A 24,779-nucleotide genomic window follows, 5' to 3' on the forward strand; every position below is an offset into this window, starting at 1 on the left:
GAAACTTAATAAATTGACAACTCTGGTTCTACTTATTGGATTTATTTTGTTTTGGTGTAATTATAGTAAATACAATATACTCTATTTTTGTAAAGTGGTTTAGGATTGTTCTTTTTTGTGTTTGCACTACATTACTGTTTAAATTCTGCATACATACTTTACACACTGCCTCTAAGTTAAGCCTGCCTACCAGAGAGTCACAGGTTTATTTAGTGACTTTGTGGTTCATCCTGACAATGATTGAGCTTATTACTTGATAGGGGGTCTCAGCTCTCTCAACTAATACCCCAATTTCTGACACTTCACTATTCAATGTTTATACATCCCATTAGACACGAAACTAGTGAGGGTAATCAGCATTATCTAGTTCTTTTATTAGAAAAGGCTTGGGCTCTGCATACATTTACAAGCTACTATCGGCATCTGAAAGAGGATTACGAATTGGGTACAAATTAAAGTGGACGCAGAACTTTGAGATTTTTACCATGTAAAACGGGACATTAATTGCAGGGTCAAATTCAGTTTGCCCAGCCTCAACCTTATGAAATCATGCACAATTCACTTGTAACTCCCATTGCCACTGTCTGTGACTGAGAATCGAATGTATGTTGTACATTAGCTGTTTAGCACATCATGTGCCAATTCCAACCAAGGATTCAAACATATTTGGAACCTCTGTAGATAAGGGAAGGCACTGGTAATGAAAATGTTGGGAATGCAGGGCCAGATATACGATAAAAGTAATCACAAAAAGTGTTCATATATTGCACACCAACGTTTTGCGACCACTGTAAGAAAATAGATTATTAGTTGAGGGGCGTAACCCTTCTCCATTAATAATCAGCGTACTTGTCAGGGTTAACAGCTAAAGTCACTAAATAAACGAGAGCTAAACACTTTAATAGCTATGGCACAGATCAGGCAGTCTTAACTTAGAGGCAAGGGATCTGAGTCACAAAAGTAACTTACACTTTTGAGAAAGTTTACACTTTTGAGTAAGTTTACTACTTTATGGTATTCATAAACAGGAGTATAATTTGCTTCTAAAAAAACAGCAGTAAATGCAGCACTACTCATGGCCAATCACTGGTACTTCACCAACTTCTCATAGAAAATAATGACGTTTGCAGTACCAATGGTTGCCCATGTATAGTGTTGGACTTACTACAAAATTGTAAGTTGCAACAAAAGTGCAGCTTGTGAATACAAAAAAATAGTAAGCTTACTCCAAAGTGCAGTTTGTGAATCTAGCCCTAGTTTACACTATTTGTGCAGTACTGAAATGGTAATAAAGATGAAATGCAAAAACAAATCCTAAGTAAATTAGAAAAAAAAGAGTAAAATTCAATAAGCTAAATGACAAAAATCCAACAAGACAACTGTGGATATGAATTTTCAAGTTTTAAGTAGAAGCAGCACTAAGAAGCACAACGTGTGAATCGTGCAATAGGTACAATTTGACAATGAACACAATGAGATGTGAGTCTGATACCCCAAACCAGGTTCATCCTGGTCAAAGACTATTGTCCTTTAAATCCCAATCCACCACAGGAGTACATTTCTAAAGCCCAATAGGAGCCCAGGGCAGGTGCTAGAAGATGAAGGGGGTGGCAGGCAGAATCTAGTCCTGGTCATGTTGCCACTGGACAGTTGCAGAAAAGGCAGCTTGAAGCTGTACTCATGCAACTTGAACAGGATGTCAGCCTTATGAACAGTGAAGTCCGCTGCTTTGTCCTGGGAACATGATCCAAGCAGGTTTTGCCCTCAAGGGCTCTTTCAGGTTGCAGAAAACAAGTTCAGTCCTCTTCTGGTTTTCCTCAGGTCCAGAAATGTTATAAATTTGCTGCCTGCAGATAGCACATTTATGCTTGGCACAGGCTGTGGGTAGGAATGACTTCTGTGGATGCCCTAACCAGTGGAATAAGATTCCCGGGCTAACTTCAAACACTTTGGGCATGTTTCCAATTATTAAAAACAGTTGTTTATTTTTCTATCTAGTCCCATTCCTGAGAGTTAGGGTTAGTATTACATATAAAATCCCACTGTTTTGTATTTATCAGCCAAACATGCTACAGTGTAAATAGGTTTGAGTGCATTTCTAGTGCAAATACCAATTTTGCATTAAAAATGTACATGCCCTACTATGTCATGCACCCTGCCTTTATGGGCAATAAACCCTTCTCAGGGGTGGCTTATGAATAGTTAAAACAAAGTGTAGGCCTGTAAATTGGCTGCTGGTGACAAGCCTGCAGTCATGTTTATTTTGTCACTGTAGTGGATGGCACAATGGGTGCAACAGTCCATGTGTGAAATGTAACCTGTAGGTCCTGGGTACTCCTTGGTACTATATAATAGGAACTTGGTACTATATAATAGGAACTTATAGGTAAGTTAAATATGCAATCATGAGTATACCAATTTTACCAAGTGAAAAGAGGAGCACAAGCACTTTACCCCGGTTAGCAGTTCTACACGCATCAAAAATAAGGATCAGCAAAACAAAAACAAAGAAAAGGCATGACTTTGCAGAAAAGGCTATGTTTCCAAGAACCAATTTTTTATTTTGTGCACTAAACTATGTACTAATAAGTTGGTTCACAAAACCCAAATCATTGGAGATTGCAGAATTACCTGCCAATTTATTATTCAGTAGGCAGTTCACCATTTGCAACCCTCTGTGATTGGCTACAAGGGACAGCAAACCACTTTACTTGTCATTGAATTCTATAAAGGTACCCTTCATACCAATGCCTCACACTAAACCTGACATCTCAATTTCAAAGGTAAGGGTTTCCAAAGGAACCCTTCTTTGTGAATCAATTACCACTCCACATTTAGAGTCAGTAATTGGTGGCAACCTGTTCATACATAGGTTACTGAATCACTGTTGGGAAGAAAGACCCTCAAAAATCTATTTTAGGAGTCAGAAAAGATTTTTGAAATCTAAAATGGGATTACAAATGCATACCGATTTAGACTCTAGAATGACACTGTTATAGGCGTCATTCTAAAAACCAAATTGGTATACTATTCATCAATGTTGTGCACCTGAAATCTGTTTTTCAATTTTCCACAACTTACAAAGACCTCAAATAATGTGATAATCCATTTGCCTAAGGTGAAGGAGTCCTTTTGCTGATTGTAAAAGAGAATGTTTTGAAGAATAGGCAGTGGTCCAGGGGACCACTTCCAAATCTTAATTATATATTTTTAAACACATTCCAGTTCACTTCAAGGTAGCAGAGCTCCATTTAAAGAAAATGTTTGCTTTATTTAAAATTAATCATAGATATAGTGGCCCGCTGGCCCCAGCAAGTTACCATCCCTATGATGGCCTTCAATCAAAGTGAGTCACAACTTGAAACCTTAAACATTAATTAAACATTTATATTAAGGAAATAGGTCAGATTGCAAATCACTATTATTCAGATTTTTAAAAACCAACCTTTAGGTTGCTTCATAAATATCTTTAATGATGGCCAACATAATGGTCTCAAATTGTGACCAGTATTTTGTGACCAGATATTCATACATTTGGCCCTTTGTAATCCCAAAAAAGTTACAGAATGGCAAAGTTGGGTGAATGTAAACACCCAAATGCTACTTGCTCTTATCTTGTCCACCCATTTGCTAATTAAAAATTCCTTTTGCTTTTTTAAACTGGTAATTGGCATCAAATCATATAAATTGTTTTCAATTAGTATCTGTATTTCACAAGTAGAATGACCCATTTCCTAATGGACAAAATGGCTCATAAGCAGAAACCAGATCCAATTGAAGCCATTTAAAACTGATCCACTGGAATGTCCACGTGCAGTGATCCCTTTAACAACCAGATTCTATGTTTTATGCAAGTAGTTTAGGAACCTAATATACAAAGCATTTTTACGGTTGCATAAACTCTGATTCTGATTTTGCGATTGCAGATGTACTCTTCCCATTTTAGGATTCAGTAAACTTTTACTAATTCTTACAATTTTGATTGTGACCCCATACGGATTTCAGTTTTGGAAAGGTGGGTTTCTTAGATCCCTTCCAAATACCAATTCCAGTTGCAAAACATTTAAACGTTACAGGCTCCTTTGTTGGGGTGGTAATGCATTCTCAAAAGGGTAGAGGCCCCTTTACACCCCTTAACCTTTGTTAATGTTAAAAAAACTTTTTGGGGAAGTGAGCAGTGTTCCATGGAAGCAGTGCCACCTCTCAAACAAACCTTTCAAAAAAACAAAACTTTTCTTTTAAATGCAGCCCCTTTTCCTTTCAAGAAAAAGGGATATATTGAAAAAAAAGTTTATTTCCAGTCACAGATCTGGTGGTTTGCTGGTCTAGCAGGCCACCAAGTCTCAATGCCTACCAATCAGAGTGCTTTGCAATTTGTGACTTGCTTCATTAATGTTCATGTCATTGGTTGGATTGTGACCTACTCTGAATTGGAATTTAGGAGGTGATTATGTTGGTGGACGAACTCAAATCTGTTCACCATCATCCCGGGAATTGGGACCGACCCCCCTATTGCAGTGGTCCCACAAATGCAATTATGATGGGGCCGCCACTGTGGCGGTCGCATCGTGCATGTTTACCATTGTGGTGGGTGCTGCTGGCTGCAGCATCTACCGCAATGGCATAAATGCATGTTGTGCATTTCCCTGCACTATGTGGCAGGCACCATGCAGTGCCTGCCACCTGGTACAGGGAACTGTAGGGTGGCATCATAGGTGCCTCCCAAGTGCACAATTCCCATGCCCCTGCACTATGGGGGCCCCTCAACGGTCTCCAAAGTACATACCCGCCTCTAGACTCTAAATGGCGGTTTTACCACCATTGACTGGCTGGCTTGATGCAGCATCCTAATGTGGCAGACGGTGCCTGCTTGGCACCACCACCATTCTAGGTACGCTTGCCGGGTCCGACAGGCAATCATAATGATTGCCTGTGCCAGACCCGTACCGGAAGGGCTTTCCATCCGCCAGCACACCGCCCGGCATCCTAATCTCGCGATTGGAGAATGGCCCCACGATGGCGGTGAATCTGCCACCGGCAGGCTGCTGGTGGCAGATTCACCACCATCATAAGCACCCCTAAGTGAATTGGCATATTAGTTCATAAATGGGTTTAGTAAATTCTTTCTGGTCACAAAAATACTAGTCGTAAATTGCGATCAGATTTTGTGACCAGTAATTAGTAAATAGGGGCTTTAATTTTTTTTGTATCACTTCTCCATGCCAAGGACAATCACAGTTATAGTAATCTGTTTCTCACGTTTTCATTTCCATATTTTCAGGGGCAATGACTACAAGAGGATGGCTTCACCATATGAAGCTGGCAAGCCGTGCGAAAGATGTCCTAATCACTGTGATGATGGACTATGCAGTAAGTTCTCATGATCAATTAATTTGCACACTGAAATTCTAAAGCATAAAAAGTCCTTAATGGCATCATGTATTTTTTTTAATGAAGGGTATGGCAATAGGTTTAAGATACTAATACTCAGTCAAATAATGATCATTGCTCAGTGTAACTCATCTTTGTGATAATCAGGGCTCAATTTTAAATTACTCAGGATTTTCAATGTAGGTGGAAATCCAGGTTAAGGAGAATTATCCTTGACCTTGCAAAATCAAATCTGGATCATCCACCTTCTGCACTACACGGGTGAGAGAAGAGGGAATGTATTTGTTCAAATTCCCCTCTCATAAAGGCAAGTGACCTTGCTTCTCCATCCCCCGTGACATATCTTAACCAGACTCCAGGGACATCCTCAATAAAGTGCTAGTGTCCTTGGGCTCTTTTTATATCTCACTCACCACCATCACCTTGTCCCACACACCCCCATGCACAACTGCGGCAAACTCCTAAAAGATCTCCACCAAAGAGCCCCGTCAAACGGGCCCGTGAGGGACTGCAGCGCCACCCCCACGAGGAGCACCAGCCCGATGATGATGCTATACACCTGAAAGGGTGTGTGAGGGCACCTCTAGATCCCCACAGGAGTACCTCACTCTTTCTCGGCACACTCGAACTCTTTTGGAGACATCTTACACTTCTCTCCAGCCTATCTGGCCGTCTACTTGCATCCCTTTGCCCATAGGAACTGTTACCATCCTATTTTGCTACCGTAAGCATATGATCACCTTGGAATATGGGACTTAATATTCATATTGATAACCGATTGCAGGGTTATTCACATAAAGGTAATCATACAATTGCCTGTAATTTATGTACTTAAATCAATGATCAGTCACAGGTTATTACTTAGCATTATGTTCTGCCTCTTCCTCTAAAGATCACAACTGGAAAGCCTTCCCTCATCCCCGTTCCCATATGTTTTCGATGATTTCATAAAATGGAAACAAGTTTGTTGGAATATGAAGTTATATAAAGTTATTCGGTTTTTTTTGTAGAGTGCAGCCTTTTCCATTGTAAGGTTATCTTGGCCCACAGGGCTGTATTGTGTAAAAGCTTGGGTTAAGTTAATTATATGCTTCTGGGGTGGGTAAGTTGCAGATGGTTTGCTTGAAAGGGCAAATGTAAAATCGAGAAATAGGGCAGGTATTATAAGTCTGAAGAGGTACCGACCTGCATGACTGTATTAAGTACTTTACTGATATACAAGAACAAGTTTGCATGTTTAAATGCTTTTTAGGAATGCCATATGGTCCAAGATTAAATATGACCCACAGTAGTACAGAGCAATCTGTCAATTTTTTGTGTGCTTTATAATGAGTGAATGAATGTGCCTGGATGTATTGCAAAAACAACAGTTGATGGACAGAATGAAGAACAATGTCATACATTCAACCCAGTACAGAGATCTGGGCCTAAATTAATCGTTTTTTGCTCACCATGCCCTTCCAGTTTGAACCCAGCCATATGCAAATCAGTCTTGACCCTGTGCCTCATGGGAACAGTCCAGCCCGAACTGCCAAGCCAGGTCCTCCCTGGACTGGAAACAAGCATCCTAGGAACGGTTTCGGGGTTTCACCCCTCTTCAGCCAGGATAGCTTGATCCCAGTGGCATGTATTGCATGCAGTTCACTATCACAATATCGACACCTAAAATATTGACTTACGAAATAATTGAGAGATTAATATCGCATACAAAAATATTGACTACATATACTTACCATTAAAAAGCAAAAATATTGATAAAAAATCTAGGGGCCGATTAAGATGTAGGGTGGATCGCCACAACACACCCCACCCTCCACCAATTTACCCCTGTCATATTAGCATGGTGGGGGGACCCTGGCGGACAGAAAGACCTTTTGCCGGTTTTCCGCTGGTCACACAGGTGACCGGGCGGAAAAGGGGCCTGATATGATGGTGGTGTCTGCTAGACACCGCCATCCATATTAGGAAGGCAACGGGAAGAAGCCTTTCTGTGGCGGCAACAGGCATGCGGATTTTGCATACGGGGGCCCGCAACGGGCCCCCAGGGAATTGGGGGCATGTGGGGTGCAAATGGGGGGTACCTATGGTACCCCCCTACATTCTCATGGACAAGGTGGCAGGCACCACGCGGTGCCTGTCACCTTGTGCATGACAATGCACACAGTGCATTCCCAGCATTGTGGCGGGTGGTGCTGTGAGCACTGCCCGCCACAATGCTGGGAATGGAGGATGCCACTGCCACGGTGGCGGTGGCATCCTAATTCCAGATGCGGGACCGCCGCACCACTGCTGGCTGGTCCCAGCAACGCTAGGGTGGCGGGCGGACTAAAGTACGCCCGCCATCCTAATCAGCCCCTTAGTTGTGATTTTTTTTTATTGAGTACAAAAATATTGTGAACAGAAATATCGCAAAAATTTAATAAGCATAGAATTTAACAAAAATATTTTTGTAAATTAAAAACTATTTAACAAATAACATTTACTACCATTAAAAAATTACTAAACATACATTAAATTCAAAGAACTAATTTTTAAACATAATAAAACATGCATATTACTTAGCATATATACATTTAATGTGAAATACTCCTTTAAATAAATTGTAGTTCTCTAAACACACACATACCTGCCAAAATAATTAAACAGACTCTATAACAACCAATAAAATTAAATTATAAACAACGAAAACCAATAGAAACATTCAACTAATTAAAACAACAGTATAAAAGAAACCAATTAATTTACAAACAAATTATCTCATAACCTACAAAGATTGGAAAAGGATGAAACGATGCCGGATTGCTGCCCCAACTGAAGATCTTCAAAACCTCTGCATCAAAATACCTAAATACAAAGTAAGTACAAAATTGAATATAACCAAACACTACTCTAACTAAATTTAAAACAAGTAAAACATACCAAATTAAATAAATAAACATATGCCCATTGTTTTCTCGTTTCTGTCCACCTTAAACTAACAAACCTAACCAAAAGGACATGCTGCAGGGAAAATAAACTGAGCTACATTTGACCAACAACATATTACCAACACTAGAAAATGAACTAATCATTTATAAAACAAAGTAAGTATGACAGCAAATTTTGAAATGTAACTAACTAATCTGTAAAGCAAAACTCCCTAACAAATACAACTAATAAATGATTTCTGACTTGTTCTTCTCTGCTACAGCCTTCAGCAACTGCAAAGAATCAAACTACATTGAATGAACAGAAATATCCACCTAAATAGTACGTATTATTTTAAATAAATTTGAAAAAAAGTAATTAACCACCAACTGACCTTAACCAAACTAAACCTAAATAACATTGAACTCAGAAGAAGAAATAATTTTTCCCCCAACAGGTCTAAACAGCAACATGAAAGCAATAAAAAACAACAAATAACTTTAAAGAAAATAAAGAAAGTACAAGCACAACATATATGTAAGAAAATACCAGAAAGGGCTAAGTTCATATCATCTTAAAAAGGGAAATGTTAGCTTCGTTACATGAGCTACACTTACAGCCAGGAAAGAACATCATCTAAATATATTCATTGGAAATGTACCAAATACTACTCTACTTCATTCTATGGGAGGGCAACAACTAGGGAAACTACAGATATAAATGCAAAATAACATAACCACCATCCACACCGCCAACTTTACTGAAATAGAAGTCAGAGATGTTTAGGAAAACATTAAAGAAGCAAACACTAGGTCCCAAGAACCAAGGAACCAAAGAGCCGATTAGGAAGGCGGAAGGACCACCACCGTAGGGCCGGTGATGGCGGTCCTTCTGCCATCTGACAGCAGTTTTCCTTCGCCAGATTATGATGGCGGGGGAAATCTCAGGGCAGCGTGGCAGACGCAAATACCATCAGCCATGGTTCCGCAAGGCGGTCCATTTCTGCCCGCCTTGTGGAACCAAAAGATAGGGCAGCAATGCGGCGGTGCCTACAAGGCACCGCCGTAGGGATTATGATATCCCTTTCCGCCTGTCTTTTTGAGGCAGACATCCCACTGTGAAAAGGCCCCCCTTGTTGTGGGGGAGGTGTTGCTGCACTGGGGGTACCCATGGTACTCCCCTGCATTTCCCTGCACTGCATAGCAGGCACCGCACGGTGCCTGCCACATAGTGCAGGGAAATGCAGTGCATGCCATTTTAACATTGCATATGGTGCTGCAGCTAGCAGCACCGTCCGTAATGTTAAAGGCCCTGGATGCGCCCACCAGTGTGGTGGGCGCATCCTAATTGCAGTGGTGGGACTGCCACATGTCTGGTGGGCAGTCTCAAACACTGCAACGATGGCTGGCAGACTCAAGTCTGTCTGGGATCGTAATGTGCCCCCAAGTACAGAAATATTAAAAAATAACTTAACCCATGTTCCATAGCACGTAACTGGCCAGTTACCTGCCATCCCAACACTAAAACACCTAATAGCCTGAATCTAAAAATCTACCAGCCAAACAACACCAGCCCCAATAACATTTAGAGAAGTAGAAATCCTATATGAATTCTCAATTACTGACAAAAAAGAACAATTCCTTCTTATTAACAACAAAAGTCATGAAAAAAGCATTATTATCTTTTCTACGACTACTAACATACAAAAACTGGTACAATGAGAAACACAGATGATGGATGGGACATTTAAGATATGTTTCAAACCATTTTATTAACTATACACAATCCATGGGGAATACCACAACACCAATATCTACTTTATATACGCATTACTACCCAATAAACAATCTACAACTTAAAAAGAACTCCTAAGACAAATGAAAGAACAAACTAATACCTACTACCCTGAAAAGAAAATCATTGACTTCAAACAAGCAATGATATAAGCTATTTTAAAAATGTACCCATACACAGCAATTCAAGGATGCTACTATCACTTTAACCAAAGTATATGGCGTCATCTACAAAAGTGTACCATGAGGGGCCGATTACGATCCATTTTTTAAAGTATTCCTACTGAGGGGCCGATTCCGATTCCGGCCGCAAAACGTACTGACCGACACGGACCCGGACCGGATACCGACTGACACGGACCAGCGCCGTACGACCCGTGCAATACGGTGCAACGCGTGTGAATTACAACCGACACGTACGGAATACAAGCTGTACGACCGAGCCATAGGGAAAATAGTGATCCGGCCGGAAAACCGATGCGAATTTCGCCGACCAACACGAACCCGTAATGAACCCGACCGACCCGTTCCCGCGATGTCCAATCTGTGCAGTACGATGCAATGCGTGGAAACTCAGACCGACTCGCACGGAGACCAAGCTGCACGACCAACGCGCACAGAAAACCGGGCCCACAAGCAATAGAGACCTTCGCGACCGACGCGAATGAAACACAGAAGATAGGCAGCGTGAACGAGCCGGAGAAGCCCGCATGAGACAACATAAGTGACCGCATCCGTTGGATGAACGTCTCCTTCATGCCTACAAAACCCAAAGGAAAACAGACAAAAAAAGGACCAAACAAGCAATGACAAAGCCAATAAATACCAAATAAAAAAAACCTGGGACAAAGACACACCCACAACTCCAAATATATAAAGGACTACAATCACTACCATCATCCCTTGCAAACAGGAGACACAGCCAGCAGCAAACACCATTACACAGCAACCACAGACACACTCAAAACTCACCAATCACACAACTTACACACCATCAGCACCTCATCCAACATCACACACACATACAGCCAGCAAAACCAACTCCAACCCACCCTCACTTGCACGCTCACACACATCCCTCACCACCACCACCCATCACCATGCCCCCAAAGAAGAATCCAAAGTTCACAGATAGTGAGTTAGAAGTGCTGGTAGATGAGATCATCAGAGTAGAGCCACATTTGTTTGGTACATTGGTCCAAAGGACCCCCATATCACAGAAAACAAAGATGTGGGCGAGGATTGTGGACAAGGTGAATGCACAAGCACCAGCAAGGCGCACAAAGGACGATATCCAGAACAGGTGGTATGACGTGCGCAGGAGGGTCAAGAAACTCATCGAAAAAGATCACACCCTCAGTCAGTGCACCGGCGGTGGCCCTCCTGCCAAACCAGTCTACTTCAGAACCTGGGAGGAGTAGGTGAGGGACATCCTACCACCAGAGAGCGTCCATGGCCTAACAGACATACCAGAGCCTGGTGAGTACACAAACAACATACCCAAGATTGTGTGGCAAGGGGACAGTGAAACCATGCACTGCAAGCAAAGCTACACTAACCAATAGATAATCAATCCAAGATGTGTATGCCAGTCAGACAAACACAATACGTGCCATCTCATAGTAACTTGGAACTGTGTCATGACATGCACCAACCTACAAACAAATAGAGCAAGGCAGTGGCACAATGCTATATAGACACTGCCAGACAGGTTGCCACCACAAACACACTACCTCACAGTGCAGCTGACTGACAGGAAGGAAGTGTGGGTATGCAGGTGAAGTGAGTGTATCCAAAAGCATGATGGGGATTGTAGTCACAGCTAATGCTCCCCCTCAAAATTGGCCCATCAAGACCTCCCTGAAACATGCCCACATCACAGGGAGTGGAAAATGACTGACAAGATGGCTGACACTGGGTCCTGCTGTGGGGAGCACAAGGCCCTGGTAGGGCATGTGCGCAAATCAGAAGCAGGACACCACTGACTGACATCCTGAAAGACAACTTGCATGCCCTACAATGGAAGCACGTGGTAGGATGTTTGGACTGGTGGGAAGGAGGACTGATAGCTCTCACCATACTTATCAGCATTTGGAGACACCCCCCCTCAACACAAACTCCACACAACTCACCAGGTAGAATGCATTGACTCACACCTCTGTGAAACATCATCAAAAGACACCCCGTACTGGGTGCAGCTGTGTGAAGCACAGGGGCTCTCTTTGGACTTGTAGCCAAACAAACACCAGAGTTTCACAGTCAGCCATCTTACCATTGCTGTCACACCCCCTCACAGGGAAGCAGAGTCAAGAGGGAGAAAGTATGGGCATGCTGGGAAGGGGGGTGTAGCCAAGAGCATGATGGGAGACGCAGTCACAGACAATCTACACCCACCCACATGGCCCAGCAAGCACACACTGAACCATGCTCACCTCACAGGTAGTGGGAAGGGACTGACAAGATGTCTGACACTGGGCTCTGTTGTGGGGAGCACAAGGCCCTGCTGGGAACTGGGCAACAACAAACACCAGGACTTTACAGTCAGCCATCTTGCCATTGCTGTCACACCCCCTCACAGGGAAGCAGAGTCAAGAGGGAAGAAGTATGGGCATGCTAGGAAGTAGGGTGTAGCCAAGAGCATGATGGGAGTCAAAGTCACAGACAATCCCCAGGCACCCACATGGCCCAGCAAGCTCACACTGAACTTTGCTCACCTCACAGGGAGTGGGAAGGGACTGACAAGATGTCTGACACTGGGCTGTGTTGTGGGGAGCACTAGGGGTGGGCGGAATTTGCGGAATTAACCTTCGCAAATTATCGCGAGAATGTTTAAAATTATCGCAAACAAGCAGAAATATCGCGAAGATGCGGAAGTTTTTTTCCGGCATGTTCGCGCGATTTTCTGCATGGTTGCGGGTCGCCAACTTACCCATGTGGCTGCTTGCGGGCGCGGCCATCTTGTTTTGAGTTGTTCTCGCGGTGCATGATCGCGAGAAGAAAGACGTGATCGCGCGACGCATGACGTCACTGCGGGCGCGAACTGTCGCGAGACAGCGCAAATGGCTAAAAACAATACAACATCTCATGGAGAACGCGACCGGATCAAGAAAACTTGTCGGCGAACGCAGGGATTCAGGTAAGGCGATCGCGCGCGCGCGAGAATGTATCATTTTACAGCGCGAGCAAGAAACAAATTATCGCCAAGCTGCGGAAACCGGAATTTTTGACATGTTCGCGCTCTCCGCGGAACGCAAAAATGTCAAATTATCGCAATTTCCGCGAACGGAACGAAATTTTTGCCCAGGCCTAGGGAGCACAAGGCCCTGCTGGGAAATGGGCAACAACAATCTCAAACTCTGTCCATGACAACCTCGAAAAAAGCAGTGTACAGGCAGGCATCTGTTTGTACAGTAGAAAATGTCATGTTTGTGAACCACTGATGCCTGTAGAAACATAACTCACATTGTGTGTCTCTTCCAAACACAGGTGGTGCTGGGGACCCAGCACCAAATGAAGAGGATTCCCTGGCCCAGACTCTGGTGGACACTGAGCTCTCTGGTTTGACTCTCTCTCTGTCCTCTTCGGATGGCGACGACCAACCTGGCCCCTCCGGTGTGAGTCATCATGTAGCACCAGCAGCATCAACATCTGCACCCCCTGTACCCATGCCTCCAGCATCTGGACACCGACAGGGCACCCCCGCCAACACGGAAAGACCAAGGCCACTGAACACCCACAGCACAGGGACACAAGACCCCCCCGGAAGCTACAGCAAACACCACCAGCAACACCACCCAAGGGGTCCCAGTGTCACTTGTGCGTCCCGCCGCTGGTCCTGCCCATGTGGATAGGGGTGCTGGGAGGGGTGGGAGGCAGAGGGCGTGCCTTGCAGAGGGGTCTGGACTGCATGATGACCCCCAACTGGCAACCATCATAGATACGTACCAGGATAGCACTGGAGGATTTGGCCAGGTAGTGGGGATCCTCAAGGACATGCAACAGGAGCAGGCTGCCCACTATGCCCGCATGGAGGAGAAGTGGGATGCCCTTACTGCGGTGCATCGTGACATACTCCAATGCTTCCACCAGATCAACACAAACCTGTCCACACCTCCCTGTGTGGCCACAACATCTGTTGCAACACCATCTGCCAGCGCCACAGGGAGGGAGGAGGACTCTGGCGGAGAGTCCCCTGCACCGCAGAGGCCTGCACCTGAGCATCCCCCCCAGGAAGAAGAGGGGTCATCCAAAGAAGGACATGTGAGAGGCAGATGTCCCAGCACATCTCCCAGGGCCTCTAAACCTGTTCTGGACAATGTTCTTCTTGCGCAACCCGTTCACCTTGTCCAATCGCACACAACTCGCCCATATGACATGGAGGGTTCATGTTGGGCCAATGTAGCAGATGACTGTGGACTTCACTCTGGACATTTCATCTACCAGCACTTCCAACTCTAATGTGAACTTTGGATTCCAAAAACAATGTACAGCACCCACCATCCTGTGCACTTTCCAAACACATGTTCGAAAATAAACTCACCAGTACACCATACTTGCCTCTGTTGTGATTCCAACTTGTCATGTGTCATGGAGATATTGATCTGCTACACAACACAGTGCATGCCAAATACTGCAACAATGTGACCAATGTCAGGTGAGTCATGGTGACGTGACACATGTGAGGGAGACACACCACTATGGCAGCACAACACATGCTCACAATGGCCATGTTACTCATCACACACAATGAGGGTGACCTGAAACACATGGGTATGCACAACCACAACACCTATCCACAGTCAGAGGTAACAAGTCCACAGGTGAGGTAAGCAAATGTCAGTCAAATGTGGGAAGACAGACAACGCACCTAACAAAGCATAGCACAGTTTCATTAAACATCAGCAACATGTTTATTCCACAATAGTTGCAAGGCAACTGTACGTTACGGTGGACACGCGGTCACAGAGTGTCTGAGAATTGATGTCCGGGGTGTGTGGCACATCACTTGATGTTAATTAACTACACCCACACTGGTGTCGGATTCTGGGTGTTGGGGGTCAGTGTTGAACAAACAACAGGCAAATTACCCTGTGAAGGACAGACACAAGACACAGTCAAAATCACAGCAAAACAGGAGAGAAATGCAATACACATGCACCAAAAATGTCACAATAAACCAACACAAAAACAAGTTAGCAGTACTACCCTATTGTGAAGTACACACCACCTGATTGGACACATCACTGCACGCATCCAGTCAAGTGGCACACAGACACACTCAGACAGCAACAGAGCAGCCACAACACATTCCAGGCTAACACCCATACATTGACATAACAACCCTGGAAACTCACATTCAGGTGAAGAAGTTGTTGATGAGCTGTGAGCGAACGTCACCCTCATTCTCATCATCACTGGCATCTTGGCCCAGGCCGGGATCCTCCACAGGTGCCGGAGGTTGGTCATCGTCATCGTCATCCTGGTTGAGAGGCACCTTCTTCCGCACTGTCATGTTGTGGAGCAGGCAGCATACAAGGATTATTTTGCACACCTTTGCAGGTTCATATGGGAGGGCCCCTCTGGTCATGTCCAGGCAGTGAAAGCGGCTTTTCAGGAGGCCGAATGTCAGCTCAATCACCCTCCTGCTCCGACCATGTGCCTCATTCTAGCGCATCTCGGCTGGTGTCACAGGGTTCCTGAGGGGTGTCAGCAACCACGGCATGTTGGGGTATCCGGAGTCACCTACACACACAAAAATGAACAAGTAGCTGAGTTTTGTAGGAGTGCGGAATACAACATTTACAAATACACACAATGATAAACAGTCAGTAGACACCGATAAGCCAGACATGCTGAGCTGGCATCTGTGACATCAGCGTTACAATGCGACTACTCCTCATTATGTAGGCATCGTGCGCTGAACCAGGGAACCGTGCACACACATGTGTGATAGACATGTCTGCAAGACATACCACCAGAGCATTGATCGAGTGGAAATGTTTCCTGTTCCGGTATGCCTGGTCATGTGTCTGTGATGGTATCAGGGCCACATGTGTCTATCAATAGATCCGATGACGTTCGGCATCTTCCCCAGTGTATAAAAGGCATCCTTTATTTCAGGGAGTTCAGCTGGGCTCGGGAACTTGATGTACAGGTCTAGGAAATGCAACATCCCCTCCAAGACATTGCGTAGCACTCGACTAAACATAGTTTGCGACATCCCACCAGCAGTAGCCACAGTGTACTGGAAGGTACCAGTAGCAAAGAAGTGCAGGGCTGCCATCACCTTCACCTCTGAGGTCAGTGCTGTAAGGTATGTCCGGCCGGGTAGCAGATGTGGCGCCAACTGCTCTGCCAACTCCTCAATCAGTGGCCTGGTGAAGCGGTACAGTCGGATGCAGTCGCGTTCCTGCATGGTTGCAAGGTCTGGGAACAGTCGATAGACAGCTGGTGCCCTGCAGAACAGAGATGAACAAAGCAAGATTGTCGGTACATCCACCCATGTGGCCATGACCAGGCTCAATATCACATGATAGATCATGACATTACACAATGTACTGAAGTGGGTGCTGTTGGGCATGGACACATATGTGACCTACATGACCATAACCTCACATCTCAATTTCACATGTCCACATGAGTCCCATGTAGTGCAATGGCCAATCATCTGGCTGTGTCACCCGACCTATGTACTGCTGTGACATTACAAACACACACCACAGTGACAAGTGAGGCCTGATGTCTCCCAGGCATCACAGATCTTTGCCATGCAGAAATCCTGGGTCCATGTATTGCCACATCGACACTGGCATGGACATAGCGTATCACGTACATACCACAAGGCAAGCGTGAGTCCCACAGGTAGTGGCCACTGTTGTCCCTGCAGGCCCTACATGTACGTCTCTTAGACACACACACACCATCAAGGTTGATGCATATACCACATGGATGTGGAGACTGTCACCCATTGGGCACATTTGATCAGACACTTCTGAGACACAACATGCACACAGACTGTGGGTGCATATCAGTATTGTGGCTGTGACGTACATGCCATCACCCCCAGGACTCAGGGTGTATGTGACATGGCCCAAAACATATTCAGCATGAAAGTGTGTCCGTGACTCATGCCCATTACTGTACAATTGCACATCACAGTGGTAATGTGCACAACACACAAAGGATTCTGCGCCATGTACACGTGCACATCCTGGGAGTGGCTGCACAAAAGTGCCACCCAACAAACCAAATGTGCCCCCCAAACACCATGGGAATGCAGCCTTACATGCCATAGGACACTGTGTGGCCAATGCTGTAGTGTGGTAGGTGTGCACAGATGTCCCTGGCAAGTAATTGTGTGTTGAATCTGTCGAATAGTCACACCAATGAGGTCAGGCACGGGTGACAATGCGTACGCATTGCACGGTTCATGACCGAGCCGTGCGTACGCTTTGCCATTGACTGCAATGAGGTCCGACGCGGGTGACTATCATGCATATGCATCGGGCAGGCATGATCCGAGACAGGCGTACGCCTTGGCCATTGAATTGTATGGAGACGGGTGCATGTGTATTTTCAAAATACGCGTTGTACAGCCAGTTGACCGAGCCGGGCGCACCCATTGGCTCGGGACTGTCATGGAGACGATTGCGGATTCAAAACCTGTACGAGTTGTGTGCTGGAAATTCAGTTGGTTGCCTACAACAATGTTGCAATTTCAAGTGTTTTATGAAGGTGAAGATTTGAACGATGGAGAAGGCGTGTACGAGTCGTACATTTCCATGGATTGGCCAGATTCATAGAATGCAACCGTGTTGGGCCTATCACTTGGGACACATGGCACAGATTCTGCAGCAAAGATATAAGGATGGCTGGCCCCCAGGGAGCTCACGTGCCTGCACTACATGCTCTGGACCACATCCCTGCTACCACTGCTGCTGTTTCTGCATCCTCTGGCTCCTGCTATGGCACGTACTCTGGAGAGGGCCCCAGCCTTCACTGTGGAGGAGAACCAGGCCATGCTGGACAGGCTCCTTCCACAGTACAGCAAGCTCTATGGGGAACTAGGGGAGCAGGTGAGCAGGTGAGCAGGTGAGTGTGCAGTCCACTGCCTTCCTAATTATGCATGTTGTCTGACTAGCAGTACTAGCAGTGTGTACACCAGTGGCAAGCATTCTCACTGACTACTTTCATCACCCAAAGTGTGTAGGTACATGTGATGAACAGGTGTCCTGCTGCTAAAGTGCATTAGTGCAAGCTTAAACTACCCAGCCATTGTTAACATGTCAGACATGCAGGTGATTTGTCCTTCCCCATGGTTGCACTACCTGTGTAACTCATTTCCCTTTGTGATGATGACATGTATCTCCAAATGTGTGCAGCACAAATATGGGGCATGTGTGTTAATGTACTTTTAATTTTGTCATCCTCACAGGTTGATGCCCACCAGAAGCAGGAGATATGGCTGACCATCGGCCAGGCAGTTCGTTTGGTGGGGGTCTACAAGCGCCGGATCCGCAACTGCCAGAAGAGGTGGCAGAACCTTCGGGGCTGGACCCGGAGGATAGCTAGAGTCCAGCTGAAGCTGTCACCTCTACGCAGGAGGGGCGGTCACCGGACCCTGACCCCCCACATGCTGCGGATCCTGGCGGTGGTCTTCCTGGACCTGGATAGGCAGCTGAAGGCCAGACAGCAGCAGGAAGGGGGTAAGTCCATGCCTAATCTGTGTACTATGTCTGACATGCTAATTTCAGTCTTTTGGCCTGGTCACACTTCCATATTACGTAGATCTTGTAGTCCAATACTCAGGTCCCTCAATTGTGTGATGCACCCTCCTCATCTGCCCCACAGGTGTGGCCCCTACAATATGTTGCTTGTGTCACTAGGGCACTGTGTCCCTGCAGTCAGCTATGCTTCAGCTACCGGACAGTATCTGTTCCCGTGACTCTGTTGTATGTTTCATGGGTGGTTAAATTGTTTGCCCAATGCCTGAGATCTGACATGTGATCTGTGTGTGCCCTTGATATGTGTTCCAATTGCTGGTCTGACTCGACACATGTGGCTGGGGTATTCCAAACAAACCCATGCAGCAGGGGACTCCAATTTTGGGACCTCAGGAGTATGCATGTCAAGTATGTCACACTTGCTTAGCCACCTGACACTGTCCAGGGCAAAACACTGTTTCATGTAGACCTGGGCAGTCATGCCTCCTCAAGGGCATTTAGAAACACTCCCTAATCCCACTGCTGTGTATTAAATTACAGGTTGTGCTTAGTGACATGTGTCTTCAGGTGTCTGCCTCTGTGTCATTATGGTGTGGCTTGTTGTTACGTGCAACTGGGGTGTCCATGATTCAGAGGGTCAGCAGGACATCTGAGATGTGACTGTGAGAGACAAGACCTGTGTGACATATAGGTGTGTGATCATCTGACAGCGCACAATGGTGTATGCAACTGTGTCCTTTAGGCAGCTGGGTTACATGCATGGCAGACTGTGATGTGGTGATGTACAGGGAGATGTGTTTGCAGAGACTCATATGTCTGATTTGCATGATGTGGGGTCTTCTGGGACCTGCATATGTTGTTTTCAGGGGATGGGCAAGTACACCGGTCATCTGCAGAGTTAGCTTTACCCCTGAGCTATGATTGTGAGACAGTGCACACTGTTGTTGTCTGGATGCCCTGCCCCTGTGACAGGAGACAGTGTTGACTGACTTTCCAGGCATGCCAGTACCGTGGCTTTTAACTTGCTATGAGTGATCCTGCATTGTGTTCAAGTGTGCACCATGCACCCCATTGTGGCATTGCCCATAAGGACATGAGAACATCATAGTGTGTGTTGCTGGCATGCATCACAAGCATGTGAAATGAGTCTCTGCCCATCCCTTCATCCGGACACCTGTACTGAGTCAGTAGCAAGAGATGTGCTGTGTGTATGGTGACATACTCCTACATGTTCACTTGCATGTACAACTAATGTGTGGGTGGTGCATGTTGGGCCATTGGGGTATTAGCATTCAACATGCAACAGACATGTGTGCAAGTCAAGGAGGGATATGTGTGCCATGGTTGATGTTGAGAATGACAATTGGCTTATTCTAAACAGTGGTGGCACTTTGAGCTGTGTTCAGCTGATGATGCCAGGGCTTGCCCTGTGATGTGATATACTGACTGTGGTGTGTGCAGTCAGTGCAGGTGACTGATGTTGTTCTCTTACTTCCTTTTCCTATCCAGATACATCCACGGCCACAGGAGGGGACAGCTCCACGGACCAGGATGAGCCACAGAGCCAGACAGGGACAGAAGGAGAGGAGTCGGGGGGACCCAGTGGCATGGAGGGCAAGTGGAGCCACACAGAGGAGTCATCAGCACCATCCCCCCCAGCTGAGGGCCACAGCAGCTCTAAGGATGACTCCCTTGTGGAGGCGGGTGTCAGCAGCCACCAAACCCCAGCTAGTGAGGCTGTCCCCGCCACCGCCCCCACCACCACCATCACTACTCTCCCATCAGCTCCCATCCCAGAGATCCCTGTAGACTCCCGTGTTCGGGAGCATGTCTCCTTTGTGCCAGGCACTGCACCCCTTGCCCCTGTGTCCCCTGCTGCCCTGAGTGAGGAGTCTGTGGACTTAGTTAGACAGATCCATGTAGGGCAGACGTCGATGCTGAAGGTCCTCCATGCACACACAAGTCTGTTGATGCAACTGGTGTCGTTCATGGAGGGCATTTCCTCGGGCATGTCTGCCCTACAGACGACCAATCAGTCCATGGCTTCCTCCCTGATGGCAGCAGTGTCCCTCCTCCAACAGTCCCTCACCCCTCCTACCCCTGCACCACGAACGATTCCGAGCAGCCTACCTGTCCCAAGCGCACACACACCTGCACATTCTCAAAAAGCCACAGACACGGGCAGCACACAAACACCCAAACCAAGGGTGAGACGTGCACACAAGCAAGTGCAGGGGACTGATACCACACTCACATGGGCTGGTTTGCAGACACACACACAGTCATCCACAACCACTCCACAGTCCTCCGAAACCTCTCCCTCCGAGCCCACTTTCCTTGCCTCACCTGCAACCCCATCTCCACAGAAGCTCTTCCTCTGTGACCTTGGCCTCTTCCCCACCGACCCAGCAGATCCTGATTACAAGGAGAAGAGGAATTCCCCACACACAGAGGGGAGAGCTCCTCACACCCGGACACCCTCCCCCAGGTACAACCAGACTTAGATCCCCACCCGGAGCCAGAAGAGCAAGACCCCACCGCCACCACGCAGCTCCAAGGCAAAGTCTCTGTCCTCCATCCCCCAGGCCACCACTCCAGAGGTTTCCCCACCACTCCCTGCCACAGGTTCTCCCACCCACAGATACACCATCCCCAAAATGCTGAGGCCCTCCCCCATACCACTTGCTCCTCCACTTCTGGTCAGACGGTTAGTGCCACTGATGTCGGGACCGTGTCCCCCCTCTGTCCTGCCGACCTCACCTGCACCCCGTTCCGCTCATATGGATTTAGGCACTGCAGTGGAGTCCACGACCACCCCGTCTGACTTAGGCACTGCAGTGGGGACCCAATCCACTCCATCTGACCTACCCACTGGAGTTGTGCCGGCACCCACTCCATCTGACTTGTGCCCCACAGTTGTGACTGCACCCACCACTTCAGTCAGCTCCACTGCAGTTGCAAGTGTCTTGCCTGCATCCACCACCTCTTCACTGCCTCCCTCTGATGCGCTCTGATCCTGTCCCTGCGGTGCCTGGCCTGCCCCAATGTATGCCCCTCCGAGGGGATGTCCCCTGTCCTTAGCAGTGCAGGCAAGCAACATGTGACAGTTGTCACTCTAGTTCACTCCTTGGCATTTGGAAATGGACTGGCCATTGGCCTTTTGTTTGAACGGATGTTTAACTTTTAATATGCTGAATAAATCTTTTTTCTTTATCCCTGTGAACTTGATTTAGCTGTACATTATGTTGATGATGTTTAAGATGCCCTTGCACCTGTAATGCTTGGTTTCCAATTTTTAATACTGATGTGTTGATGTGAGGTACTCCATGTAGTCCATTGGATATGTGTCCAATTCTGGTGGGTATCCATGTTATCCTTTGCAGCTACCTGTGTGTGTCATGATCAACTATTTGTGGACATCTCTGTGAACATTTCATTTGCATGGTCACATCTCTGGCTTGCACCCATGCACTTATGATGTGCTTCCCATTGTCCAATTTCTCTATTTCCCAGACTTTGTGCGCATCACCACTGGACCTACTGGTGTGGGTGTCATTGGTATAGGAGCAACTGGGTCATCTGTGCAACTTGCTGTACATATGTTTTGAGTATGTGCAGATGACTTAGGGGAGACTCACGTACTCAGGCTGTTGTGACTAGAGCCTTCATTGTGTGGTAACTGATGGCTGACTGACCAAGTGTTCTGCTGACATGGGTGAGACGTGCTGTGAATATGTTTGGCACAGCTGGGCTTCCACAGGAGTTGGGTCCCCTCAAGTAAGTGTGTTGTCCTGTGACATAGCCTGGGCCCATGGTGTGTGTTGTATGAGCATGTGTGTGTGTCCACATCCCTTTTCATACACAGGCAGTGTTCCCTTGATATGTTCCTGTTGTTGATGCTTGCTGAGCGGTACTGTGTTCATCCCACAACTTTGCCATGGGCTACCAGATGTGTGGGTGCATGACACACTACTGTTAATTGGTGTTTCATCATTGGGATTTGTCAGTTCTGAGTGGTGAAGATGTTGTCAGACACAGATGGGACACAGTCAGGGTTCCCCAAGGCACTTGTTTGTTCACAATATCATGTAGTTGTCAGTAGGTGGTACCTTTCAGTGATTGACACATGTGTATGTGTGTGTGACTGCTTCCCACTTGTCGGGTTCAGGGCTGCAATGTTGGCAGGTGTCAGCATGTGTGCATTGTGGTTCTCCTTGGCTTCTGCATTGTCTTGTAACTGTGGCAGGTATTCTGAAGGTTACGTGAACTTTGACGTCATGGCCATGTACCGCATACTGTGCAGTATGTCTGTCATTCACCAGAGTTGTAGACTGTCCTTGTGTGATGAGTCTGTGCACCTTAGTTCCTCCCAACATTTCTGTGTTAGTCATGGGTGCATGTGCAATGTCACCTGTCCATGTGGGCTTCACAGATGCACACTGTTGCAGTTCAGGGTGTGTGGTGTTGAAGGTGGACTGATGTAAATGTTTGCATGGATGGGCCCCTAGCTCCCATTTCGCAGTTTGTACGACATCTACCTTTGTCATCTCAGTGGAGGTGTCATGCATGCTTGTGTCACCCCAATGTTTGGTCCCTGGGCGTAGTGCTGTTGTGTGTCAGTCTCTTGCTGTGTTAGTTTGTGTTCATTCCAGCTTGTGTCACATGTGTCTGTTGTGCTCCCTCTCATCTCACAATGCCTGATTGCCCACTAAGGGTTCCCAATGATGGTTTACTTTTGTATGGCACTGGTCCACATCTGTGTCACTTTGGTTCACCCGCCTAATGTGTTTTGTAGTTGCCTGGGGATACTGAGACACTCACACACACACGTTGTGTCAGATGTGCAGTGTGAGACTGCCTGTTTTTGTTTGTGCATCAGCATCAGTGCATAGGTATTGCTGTTGTGGGCCTTTGTCTGGATGCTGTTTCTGTGATTTTCCCTGCTGTCCCTGTGAGTCATATCACATCATTGTGCACATTCATCCTGGTTGGTAGGTGCCATTGCTGGCATGGAATGGGAGTTTGTGAGCTGACACCTACAGTCTACACAGGTTGTTTTGATTACTCTGTCTATTTTCGAGATGTGTGTATGCTTTGTGATGGTCACTTCTGCTCTTGTGTCATTGTGCACTGTATGCATTGTCAGCCCCCATGGGTGGTGCTTATCTGTACATGGGCAAGAGTGTGTTAGGTTTTCACAGCACTGTTAGCTTCACAACATCTCTTTGGGTATGGGACACAACCACTAGTTTGCCCCAGAAATGTTTAATGTGTTGGGAGCAGGGATCATACATGCTGTTTGTTATTTGCAGCTTTGACCATGATGACACTTACCTTTTGGTCACTGTGATGAGGGGGGGTTTTGACCCCATCACCACAACGCTCAACATCTGCTGCAGTTTGGAACCCCACACTTAACGTTTGTTCTACACAGTGAGGGGGTGTTCTTTTTACATTGACAGAGTGCTATAGTGATGTTGCCTTGTGTAGGGCACACTCATTTGTTGGTCTCACGTGCTGTTAGTTACATTGTATATTCGAAGTCATAATCACTGTTGTGGGCATTTGTCACAGACTACACACTGTTGTCATGATGTTAGGGGGGATGTATTTTGCTGACATACCTAATGTTGGAGTATGATGGATGTGTGGCGCATCACCCATCTTATGAGTGGGGGTGGCAGGGGTGACTGGCAACAGGTCCCCTATGGGTGGGGGTGCCAGAGGTGATAGGCAACAGGTCCTCTATGGCTGGGGGTGGCAGGGGGGATGGGCAACATAAGCCCTATGGGTGGGGGTGGCAGGGGTGATGTGCAACATGAGCCCTATGGTTGGGGGTGGCAGGGGGGATGGGCAACATAAGCCCTATGGGTGGGGGTGGCAGGGGTGATGTGCAACATGAGCCCTATGGGTGGGGGTGACAGGGGTGATGGGCAACAGGTCCCTATGGCTGGGGCTGGCAGGG

At 46.6% G+C, this 24,779-nt stretch overlaps 1 protein-coding gene across 1 annotated transcript in view; it reads left to right on the forward strand.

The window, feature by feature from the left end:
- The window catches only part of LOC146816605 (cysteine-rich venom protein-like), a 208,926-nt gene that overhangs the window by 153,104 nt on the left and 31,043 nt on the right, over positions 1-24,779 (forward strand). Inside the window, exon 7 of the mRNA XM_085609141.1 lies at positions 5,282-5,370. Within this exon, the coding sequence (XP_085465267.1) occupies positions 5,282-5,370 (89 nt within the window). The remainder of the gene's footprint in view (positions 1-5,281; positions 5,371-24,779) is intronic.

The sequence above is a fragment of the Triturus cristatus genome, chromosome 6 (genome assembly GCF_964204655.1).
Source record: "Triturus cristatus chromosome 6, aTriCri1.1, whole genome shotgun sequence".
Classification (NCBI taxonomy): domain Eukaryota; kingdom Metazoa; phylum Chordata; class Amphibia; order Caudata; family Salamandridae; genus Triturus; species Triturus cristatus.